Source organism: Dictyostelium discoideum, assembly GCF_000004695.1.
Source record: "Dictyostelium discoideum AX4 chromosome 3 chromosome, whole genome shotgun sequence".
Classification (NCBI taxonomy): Eukaryota; Evosea; class Eumycetozoa; order Dictyosteliales; family Dictyosteliaceae; genus Dictyostelium; species Dictyostelium discoideum.
In genome coordinates, this window is record NC_007089.4 from 4,798,828 (window position 1) to 4,809,790 (window position 10,963).

Genomic DNA, 10,963 nt, shown 5'->3' on the forward strand with positions numbered 1-10,963 from the left:
AAATTTTAAAATATCTTTTCTTATGAAATCAAGGGGGGGTATGAATAAAATAATCAAGGTAAAATTATAATTTTGTGTGACCCATTAAAAAAAAAAAAAAAAAAAAAAAGATTTAAAAATGGTTACACACAAACTTATAATCTTACATTACCCAGATTATTACATTACCCCGATTTTTACAATCATAATATTGTGTGTGTGCATGTGTGTGCGTGTGTGTTTGACTGTTATTTAATAAAAAAAATGGGTTAAAAAATAGCTTTGGGTATTCAAACCGAAAAAAAAAAATAAAAAAAAAAATAGTAAATGAAATGATCTATGTGTAAAAAAAAAAAAAGTAAAAAAAAAAATTAATACAATAATTATATTTGATAAAAAAAAATTATTAAATAAAGTGAGATATAGGGTGTTAATATAAAAAAATAATTAAACTTGGATATTGTGACAAATATAGAAAACACGTTTTTGTATTTTTTTTTTTTTTTTTTTTTTTTAATAGTGTCAACTGCATATTATTTTATTTTACCACCTTATTTATTATTATTTTTTAAAAACTACACTAAAAATTTGAATCTTTTCAAATATTAAACGGTTTAAATAATGATTACAACCCCAATATTTTATTAATTTAATAAAAAAAAAAAAAAAAAAAAAAACTAAGATGATTTTACATACAATAAAAAAAAAAAAAAAAAATAAAATTTTTAATTAATTAAAATAAAATTGGAACCAAAAAACCCAAGTGCTCAAATTTTAATCTATTTAAAACATTATCATTTTTTTATTTTAATTTATTTTATTTTTTAAAAAAAAAAAAAATAATCAAGTAAACTTACTTTTATCACATCAATAAAAAAAAAAAAAAAAAAAACAAAATAAAATATCAATGGACTCTAATTTCCTAAAAACTAATAATGTTTGGTATGTTACTGGTGAGTATTTTTTTTTTAAAAAAAAAAAATGAATGATTTGGTTGTGTTTGGTAATAGCATAATCTAATGAATTTAAAAAAAAAAAAAAAAAAAAAAATTATTTTTATGTGTACTTTTTATGAAGGTGTAAGTTCTGGTGTTGGGTTATGCTTATGCCAAGAATTATTATTAAGAGGTGAAAAGGTTGTTGGAACATCTAGAGGGAATGTATTCTCCCCGACAATATCAAATCACGAAAATTTTTTAGGTTTACAGGTTGATATTACAAATTCTCAATCTGTTCAAAATTCAATTGATAATACAATAAAACATTTTGGTATTTTAACACATGTAGTAAATAATGCAGGATATGGAAAAATTGGTACAATTGAAGAAGTATCTGATGAAGAGGCCAGAAAATTAATGGATGTAAGTCTCTATAATTATTATTAATGTATCTTTATTATTATTTTTTTATTTTTATTATTAACTTTTTTCAAAAATAATTAGGTACTATATTTTGGACCATTAAATATTTTAAGATCAGTGTTACCCATTTTTCGAAATCAAAGAAATGGTTACATTTTTAATGTATGTTCAATTGCAGGTTTTAAACCTCCTTCTAGGCTAGGAAATTATTCATCATGTAAAGCTGCACTTTCTGCTGTGACTGAAGGTTTGTTTTTTTTTTTTTTTTTTTTCTTTTCTTCTCCAATATTTATTTATTAATATTTTTTTGATTAAAAATAAAAAATAGCACTTGCAATCGATGTAAAACCATTTAATATTAAAGTATCATCAATAGTTTTAGGATTTATTGTAACTGATTTCCATGTAAATAATTCTTTTTGTAAAAATCAATTACCAGAATATGAAACATCAAAATATTGGACAGATTTATGTAGTGAAGTTTCAAAAAATTTATTACCAGGTGACCCTAGAAAGGTGGCTCAAAAAATAATTGAAAATGGTGATAAAGAAATTTTACCATTTAATATTTTCATTGGTCCAGTTGATACATTTTCAATGGCAGAATCTAAAATTTCAGATTTAAATGAACAAGTAGGCTCACAAAGGAATATTTATTCAAATGTTGTACTAGAGAAATAAAATTAATTATTTAAAAAAAATTATTTAAAAAATAAAATTATAAAAATAAAAAATAAAAAATAAAAAATAATAAATATATATCATATGTTGTTTTTTTTTTTTTTTTTTTTTTTATTTTTTTTTATTTATTTTATTAATTATAATGAAAAGTTAATATTAAAACAAGCAATTTGGTTTGGTACTTGATCAGTAAACCAAACTGTGCTATACAATGTTTGATGTTTTAGGGTTGTTGTTGTTGTTATTGGCATTGTTAAATTAAAAGTATAATTAATTTCTCCAGATCCAGATGGACAACTAAATACATGATCACTTTTACAAAATGATTTTTTTTCTTTTATTAAAGTTACAGGTCCATTTGTAATAATTGTAAATATATTACCATCATATATAGTTTCTTTTAAAATTCCATTAATCGTAAATAATATTAAATATTCTTTATTCTCTATTTCCTTTGTTAAAACAGTGACATTTCCAATTTGAAAATGATTATTTCCACCACAATCTATAAAATTACCACTAATTATTTCAATCAAAATTGAAATTATAATTAATATTTTAAATATTATTTTCATTATTTATTTTTAAGTATGTTTAAATTTAGAAAAAAAAAAAAAAAAAAAAAAAAAAAGAATAATTTCAAAAGCAAAAAAGGTTTAAAAAAAAAAAAAATAATAATTTAAAAATTATGACAAACATTTGTGGTTTATTATTAGGTTTTTGGGTGTGGGTGGGGTGGAGTGTTAAATTTAATCTTTAACGTGATGATTGAGTGTTTATAAAAAAAAAAAAAAAAAAAAACCAATTGAGTGTTTTTTATTTTCTTAGCATCACCAATTTCATTTTTTCTTTAAAATTTTGAGAGTTACTTTGCGAGATTATCAACTTTATTTATATGTGTTTCTTTATTTTATATGGGCACTAGGTGTTAATGAAGAAATAAATAAAAAAATAAAAAAATACTTTAAGAAAAAAAAAAAAAAAAACAAATAAAATTAAAAATAGGAAAAAAAAGGGATAAAATTAAGATTTTAAATAAATGTTTCTTTTTTTTATATTTTTTTTAAAGAGATAACAAAAGAAATTTATTGTTAATCATTTTATTTGGCAGCAGTTGGTTTCTTGACACCTGGACGGGATGGTCTGGTTCTGATTTTTCTGTCGGCAACTGAACGAACACGGACGATGTGACTGTGGATAGCACATGAAATACAGTATTGGGATTTAACGTAGGTTCTTGGGAATTTGTAACCTTTGACGTTGAAAACACCTTGATCTGAAATATCCTTAACGGCAGCATTTTCGACGATTGGTCTAATGTAGAATCTCTTGACAGCTTTGTCCTATTTTTTTTAATAATAAAAGAAATAAATTTTTTTGATAATTAGCTAAATAAATTCCTCTCTCTCTTTTTTTTTTTGTATCATAATTTGATCAATTTCTTTAATTATCCTCTTATAAATTTATCTATTTTTCCTATGACTCTAATTATTTTTTTTAAAAATTAATTTTTACATACTTTTGGGACACATCTAGCACAGTTGGTGCATCTGATGTATGGAACACTACCACGACCGTGTTTTGATCTACCGTGATTACGTCTCTTTTGGGTCATTTTGAATAATTCTATTTATTTTTTAAAAGAAATAATTTTAATTAATATTTAATTCCAAAAAAAATTACTGCTGTTTTTTTTTGTTGTAGTAACTGTGATGATAAAATGAAAACAGAATGAATGAAAAAAAAAAAAATTTCAACTTGTGAGAGGAAAAAAAAAAAAAAAAAAAAATGAAAAAAAGTAAAAAATTTTGTGTGACTCGGTTTTTTTTTTCCAACCCAAAATGAAATTGTTATCTAACACTAAATTCACCTTTGCTGTTTTGATTCCTCTTTTAATAACATCCTAAACTATTTAAATTATTTTATTGGGTTTGTCATTATTTCTATTATTATTATTATTATTATTTTTTTTTTTTTTTTTTTTTTTTTTTTTTTTGGTTGGTGGTGATTTAATCTTTTTATTATCAAATAAAAAAAAGTTCTAAATTTTTGATTATTTATTTGTGTTTTTATTGTTTTATTTTATTATATTTTTTTTTATATTATTTTATTTATTGTTTATTTTTTTTTTTCTTTTATTATTTTTTTTTTTTTAAAAAAAAAAATGAAGTACTACAACATAGTATCTCTCTAAATATACACATAAAAAAATTCTCACCTTTGTCGTACGAAATAAAAAGAGAGAAAAAGGAAAAAAAAAATAAAAAAATATTTTTTCAGTACACTCCCCTGCGCCTCAATAAAAAATTAAAAAAAATTCATGTGATTGAAAAATTATTGAGGTGAGTTTTTACATAATTTTTACATAATTACGTAATTTCAATTTTTTTTTTTTTTTTATTTTATTTTTTATTTTTTTTTTTTTCCCAAATTTTTTTTTTGGAAATAAGCACCAATTAACAATAATCAAATATTTGATCAAGATTTATTTCAATTGTTTAATTTTAATTTTTTATTTTAGATTGATTTTATCCACAATTTTATTTTAATTATTTTAATTTTTTTTTTTAATTATTATTATTTTTTTTTTTTTTTTTTTTTTTTTTTTTTTTTTTTTTTTTTTTTTTTTTTTTTTGTGTAACCAAAAATATTGTTTAGATTTAAAAATTAAATAAGATTTTTATAATTATAAAAATAGTTTTATGATTTTTTTTATAATAATAAAGTGAAGTTACTGATATGACTTATTTTTTTTTTATTATTTTTTTCTTAAATTTTTTTTTTTTTTTTTCTGAAAAAAATAATAAAAAAAAGCATTCTATCATTTTTCTCATAAATTGTGTGTTATTAATTTTTTAATTTTTTAATTTTTTAATTTTTTAATTAATATTTTTTTTTTTTTTTTTTTTTTTTTTTATTTAATTTAATTTCAATAAATTGAAGTAATAATGTAAATTATATTTCTTCCTTTTTAATTTTTATTTTTGAACTTTTTTTTTTTTTTTTTTTTTTTTTTTTTTATATTTTTTTAATCAAATTTTGAAAAATATTAATATATTTTCCTTTTTTATTTTAAATAATTTCTTATTATTATTAGTTTTTTTTTAAAAAAAAAAAAAAAAAAAAAAAAAAGAAAAAGAAAAAGAAAAAGAAAACAAAAAAAAAAAAAAAAAAAAAAAAAAAAAATAAATTAATAAAATGGGTAGAGGTGGTCATACATGTTTAAATAATTATTGCCAAAATGAATTAAAATTCGAAATTCCAAAAGATGTTACTAAAAAACCACAATTAATTCCACTATCACCAATAAATAAACAAATTTTAAAAAAAATTAAAAATAATAATAAAAAACAAAAAAAGATGGAAAAGAAATTAAATCAATTTGAATTTTTAAATATTTTTGAAATTGATAAAAATAATATTTCATTTTCAACAACTGATGATGATGATGATGATGATAATAATGAAAAGATTAGTAAATTAAATAATTCAATTAATAATAATAATTATAAAGAAAACAATAGTAATATAATCATTGAAAAAACACCAGATTTAATTGAAAATGATGAATTAATAATAGACAATAATGAAAAAGAAAATCAAGAAAAAGAAAAAAAATTAAAGGAGGAGGAGGAGGAAGAGGAAGAAAGATTATTTTTAGAATTAGAGAAAGAAAAAGAAATTTTAGAAGATGGAGAATTTAATGAAATTTTTGAATCAATTGGTGATATAAATGAAATTGGAGAAGAGTATGAGTATCAATTAACAAATAAAAAGACTTGTTTATATAAAAGAGTGACAAAGGATAATAAGAAACCAAAGGTATCAAAAAGACCAGAAAAAGCCATTGAATTATCAAAAGAGGCAAGAAAGAGTTATTGGTTATCTTTCCACTTCGGAAAACAATTGGATACAAGACCAAAAGAAGTTAAGATCAGTCAACTCAGTTTCAATGGCACCGGTAAAGAAGATTCTTATGAGGCTCAATTACGTAAAGCTTTATCATTAAGTAAATCTGAATACGATAGACAAGTTAAAAAGGATATTACACCATTATCACAACTTCAAATTAATGATATACTCAATAGAGAGTTAACACCAGAAGATTATGAATTATTACTCTTATTAGATGAAAATATTAAACCAAAAACTGTAGATGAAGATGATATCAATAAATTATTAACAGTGAAATTTGATACTCAACTCTTGCAACAATTCTCAACCTGTATGATTTGTTTATCTGATTTCGATCTTGGTGAATCAATCATTAAATTACCATGCTCTCACATTTTCCATATTAATTGTATTTCAAATTGGTTATCAAATGCTTCTACAAAATGTCCAATTGATAATATTCCTATTGTAAATAATTAATGTAATAATTACCCATTTAATTTTAAATAAAATTTTTTATGTATAATAACTATAATAGTCCAATTCTCTTTTTTTTTTTTTTTTTAATTTTAATCTTGGTTATTTTTTTTTTTTTAATTTGTTATATTGATAATTATTAATTTCGAAACAAATAATTATTAATCAAAGTATCAATTAATGATAATAATAATTTTAACCAAATAAAATGGAAATTATATTTTTAAAATAATAAAAAGGTAAAAGAAAATTTATTTAATTTTTTTATTTATTTTTTATTAATTTATTATCATTACAAATTAAAAATCTCAAAAAAAAGTTTAAAAAAACTCATACTAATATAAATAAATATTCATTTTAATTATTAAGAGTATTTTATTTTTATTTTCTTTTTTTGCCTTTATCTAAACAAAAAATGAATTACAAATAATTAAATTCTTAAAATAATTTTTGACTCAAAAACAGATGGTTTCATTAATTTTTTTTATATTTTATATTGTTTTGTGTATTTTTGATTGTTCTATTTTTATAAACTTAATTCATTTTAAAAAATAAATAAAATTATATATCATTGTTTTAAAAAAAAATAAAAAAAAACGAAAAAATGAATTTTTTTTTTAATTATAATTTAAGTTTTTTAGTTTTGTTTAACCATTTTTATATTTATAATAATAAAATAAAACAAAAATAAAAAAAAAATAAAAAAAAAAAAAATACAAAAGTGGTTTTAATAATAAAATTAGAAATTGTTAGAATGATTTTTTCAGATTAAAATTGAATTTGGCGCTTTTTTCTCAAAACACTTTTTTTTTTTTTTTCACACAAAAAAAAGAAAAAAAAAAAAAATTGTAAATTATTTTTTATTTTTCATCTTTTATTAAAGGTTGATAATAAATTTAATAAATAAATAAAAAAAAAAAAAAAAAAAAAAAAAAAAAAGAATGCCAAGACTAAAACTACCAAAATCATTCAAAGATGAATTGGAGTCTGAAAAAACAACAACAACGAGTTCAAGAAAGAAAGCACCAGTTGTAGATCCAAAACAAACTTTGATGAGTAGTTTTTTTACACCAGTTTCAAAGTCTACAGATACAAAAGAAATAAATAATAAAGAAGATAAAGATGAAGATAAAGATAAAGATAAAGATAATAAAAAAACTAAAAAAAGTAAAGATACAAGTGATAATGAAGATATGGTTGATGATAATAATAAACAACAAAAAGAAAAGAAAGCAACACCAAATAAATCAAATTCACCTCAATCACCACAAACTTCAAAATCACCTTTAACAAGAAGAAGTAGTGCTAATGGAAATAGTGATTCAAAAATAGATAATAAAGAAAAAGAAAAAGAAAAAGAGAAAGAAAAAGAAAAAGATAAAAGTACACCAACAAAAACAACAAGTTCAAGAGTCAAAAAAGATACAGAAGTTTCTAAATCTATACCACCAAAATTATCAAAACAAACTAAAAAAAAACAAATATCTAGTGATAATGATATTTATGATGATGAAAAAGATTCAGAAGAAGAGGATTTAGAAGATGATCATGATGATGAAGAGGAAAAGGTTGTAGTAAAGAAACCATCAAAACCAACATCAAAATCAATTACAGCAAAACCAGCATCAACAAAAGCAACAACAACAACAACAACAACTACAACAACAACTTCAACAGGTAGAACAAGAGTCAATAGAGTGAATTTAGATATTTCATTTTCATCTGAAAGTGAGGAAGATGAAAAACCAAAGAAAAAGATTATTGGTAAAAAAAGAAAGAAGAAAGATGATAGTGATTTTGATTCTGAATCAGAATCAGATACAATCTCTGAAGCATCTGAAGTTGAACCTGAATCAGAGGAAGATTTAGATTCATTTAAATTTAACTCAAAAAAGAAAAATAATAATAAAAATAACAATAATAAAAAGAAAAATGACGAATATGAAGATGAAGAAGAAGATGAAGATGATGAATTATTCAAAGATATTGAAATGAAAGATAAACCAGAAGAGGAAGAAAAAGAAGAAGAAGGTGACCCAATTGTTATCGGATCAGGTCGTGTTGTATTACCAAAAGGTACACCTGATTTCCAACCAGATCCAAAAGCAGGTAAAAAACTATTAAAAGCTCATTTGGAAATTCAATCAAAAGAGGAAGCAAAGAGATTACAACAAGCAAATGGTGGTGGTGGTGACGGTGGTGGTGGTCAAATAAAGGGTAGTGATGATGAAGATGAGGAAGTTAAAAAACCAACAAAAGGTGGATCAAAAGCATCAGCGAAAAAGAAAGGACCAGCATATACACCATTGGAACAACAATATATTGCAATTAAAAAAGAGAATCCAGATACGGTGTTGATGGTTGAATGTGGTTATAAATATAAATTCTTTGGAGAAGATGCAGAGGTTGCGAATAAAGTATTAAATATTTACTCATACGTAGCAAAGAATTTCTTAAATTGTAGCATACCAACACAACGTCTTTTCTTTCACCTTAGAAGATTAGTTATGGCAGGTTATAAAGTTGGTATTGTTGAGCAAACTGAAACTGCAGCATTGAAAGCAATTAGTTCATCAAAATCACAACCATTTGAAAGAAAATTAACAAGAGTATACACATCGTCAACATTTATCGATGACGATATCGATGATCAACTTACAAGTTCGTCACCACAATTTTTAGTATCATTTTATGAAAGCACACCAAAGAATAAGAACGATGATGTGATTAAAAAACAAAGGGATAACGAAGAGGAGGGAATCGATAGCAGTAATGAATCATCAACTTCAACTATATCATTTGTTGCAGTTAGTGTAAAAACTGGTGAAATTATCTATGATACATTTAAAGATAATGTAATGAGAAGTCAATTGGAAACTATTTTAACTCATATAAAACCAAGTGAAATTTTAATACCACCAACAACAACAACAGTGAATAAACAAAAAGTTAATAATGGAATTGGTACCAATCATTATTATTTTTCAAATCTTACAAGTAAATGTTTAAAAACTTACACTAAATCAACCAATGTTAGAACTCAAGCAATGGATAGTCAACTTTATGATTACGAGTATTCCTTGGGTAAATTAATCGATTTCTATGAAGATGAGTCCAATAATAATAATAATAACAACAACTGTGAGGATGTATTGAAATTTGTAAAATCAACATTAAATAAGGAGCAAATCATTTGTTTGGGTATATTATTAAGTTATTTGAATGAGTTCATTCATTTTGGTAGTATTTTAAAGGTGGAATCAAATTTCAAAGCATTTAGAGTCTCAAATCATTTAGTGTTACCACATTCAACCATTGTAAATTTAGAGTTATTAGTTAATGAATCAGATAACAAGGAGAAAGGATCATTGATTTGGTTAATGAATCGTACAAGTACATTCTCTGGTAGTAGAATGTTTATCAATTGGATTTGTAAACCTTTGAATCAATTAGAGTTAATTAAAGAAAGACAAGATGCAGTTGAAGAATTAGTAAATGGTATAAAAACAAATTCACCACCAATTGTTTCAATCATTTCTTTATTCAAATCACATATTCCAGATTTACAACGTAATTTATCACGTATCTATTATAAAGTTCAATGTACACCAAAAGAATTTTTAAATACAATGACTTCATTACAACGTATTGTTGAATTATTTAAAGAAATCAATAATAATAATAGTAGTTATAAATTTAATTCAACTTTATTAAATTCAATATTTAAATTACAAAATGATAATAAAGATGGTGACAGTGATAGTTTTGATTATATTGGTGGTGAAGATAAATTATCAAAAAGAATTAAATACTTTTTATCAAATATAAATAAAGAAACTGCAAAAGAGTATGGAACTGTTGGTTGTGATAAATCAAATCTTTGGGTAGATTTAGAAAAATATGAAAAAATTAGAGAAACCAAAGAAAAAATTGAACAAGTTGAAAAAGAATTTAAAAATGTTTTAAAGAATATTAGAAAAGAATTATCAAAACCATCATTAGAGTATCATCATATGCCAGGTCTTGGATTGGAATATCTATTAGAGTTACCACCTTCTTTTAAAGCTGTACCAAAATCATGGATTAAAGTTAATTCCACTCAGAAAATGGCACGTTATCATGCACCAGAAGTATTGGAACAACTTAAAATCCTTTCACAATCAAGAGAGACCTTAAAGATTCAATCACAAGAGTCTTGGATTTCATTTTTAGGTGAATTCTCTGTAGACTATAGTTTATTTTCAAATTTTGTTAATAAAATTTCAAATTTAGATTGTTTATTCTCATTGGCAAAGGTATCAAGTTTAGAGGGTTATATTAGACCACAATTTGTAAAGGAAAAGAAAGATGGTGGTATTCAAATTGAAAATGGTAGACATCCAGTGGTTGAAGCAATTCTAAGTGGCAGTGATGGCTCTTATGTTCCAAATACAATTGAACTTAGAGAGAGCGCTTGTAAATCAATGATTATCACAGGTCCAAATATGGGTGGTAAATCATCACTTTTGCGTCAAACTGCATTAATTGTAATTATGGCACAAGTTGGTTGCTTTGTACCTGCCACATCTTGT

The 10,963-nt window shown here is 22.4% G+C and overlaps 5 protein-coding genes across 5 annotated transcripts in view; 3 read left to right on the forward strand and 2 right to left on the reverse strand.

Moving 5' to 3' along the window:
• Window positions 1-1,037: 1,037 nt before the first annotated feature.
• Window positions 1,038-2,021, forward strand: DDB_G0281673 (short-chain dehydrogenase/reductase family protein; the record flags this gene model as incomplete). The annotated part of the gene is made up of 3 exons (XM_635479.2): window positions 1,038-1,340; window positions 1,422-1,587; window positions 1,669-2,021. 3 exons carry the CDS (start codon window positions 1,038-1,040, stop codon window positions 2,019-2,021), a joined length of 822 nt encoding a protein of 273 aa, XP_640571.2.
• A 137-nt stretch (window positions 2,022-2,158) lies between these two features.
• Window positions 2,159-2,596, reverse strand: DDB_G0281675 (hypothetical protein; the record flags this gene model as incomplete). Its single annotated transcript, XM_635480.1, has 1 exon — window positions 2,159-2,596. The coding sequence occupies one exon, from the start codon at window positions 2,594-2,596 to the stop codon at window positions 2,159-2,161; it is 438 nt and encodes a 145-aa protein (XP_640572.1).
• A 525-nt stretch (window positions 2,597-3,121) lies between these two features.
• Window positions 3,122-3,636, reverse strand: rps26 (40S ribosomal protein S26; the record flags this gene model as incomplete). Its single annotated transcript, XM_635481.1, has 2 exons — window positions 3,122-3,364; window positions 3,541-3,636. The coding sequence occupies 2 exons, from the start codon at window positions 3,634-3,636 to the stop codon at window positions 3,122-3,124; spliced, it is 339 nt and encodes a 112-aa protein (XP_640573.1).
• Window positions 3,637-5,219: 1,583 nt separating this feature from the next.
• DDB_G0281679 (RING zinc finger-containing protein) lies at window positions 5,220-6,395 on the forward strand (the record flags this gene model as incomplete). The annotated part of the gene is made up of 1 exon (XM_635482.1): window positions 5,220-6,395. The coding sequence occupies one exon, from the start codon at window positions 5,220-5,222 to the stop codon at window positions 6,393-6,395; it is 1,176 nt and encodes a 391-aa protein (XP_640574.1).
• A 938-nt stretch (window positions 6,396-7,333) lies between these two features.
• The window catches only part of msh3 (DNA mismatch repair protein), a gene marked incomplete at both ends in the record, with an annotated part of 4,287 nt that continues 657 nt past the window's right edge, over window positions 7,334-10,963 (forward strand). The window contains one exon of the mRNA XM_001134558.1: window positions 7,334-10,963. This exon is cut by the window's right edge and continues 657 nt beyond it. Within this exon, the coding sequence (XP_001134558.1) occupies window positions 7,334-10,963 (3,630 nt within the window).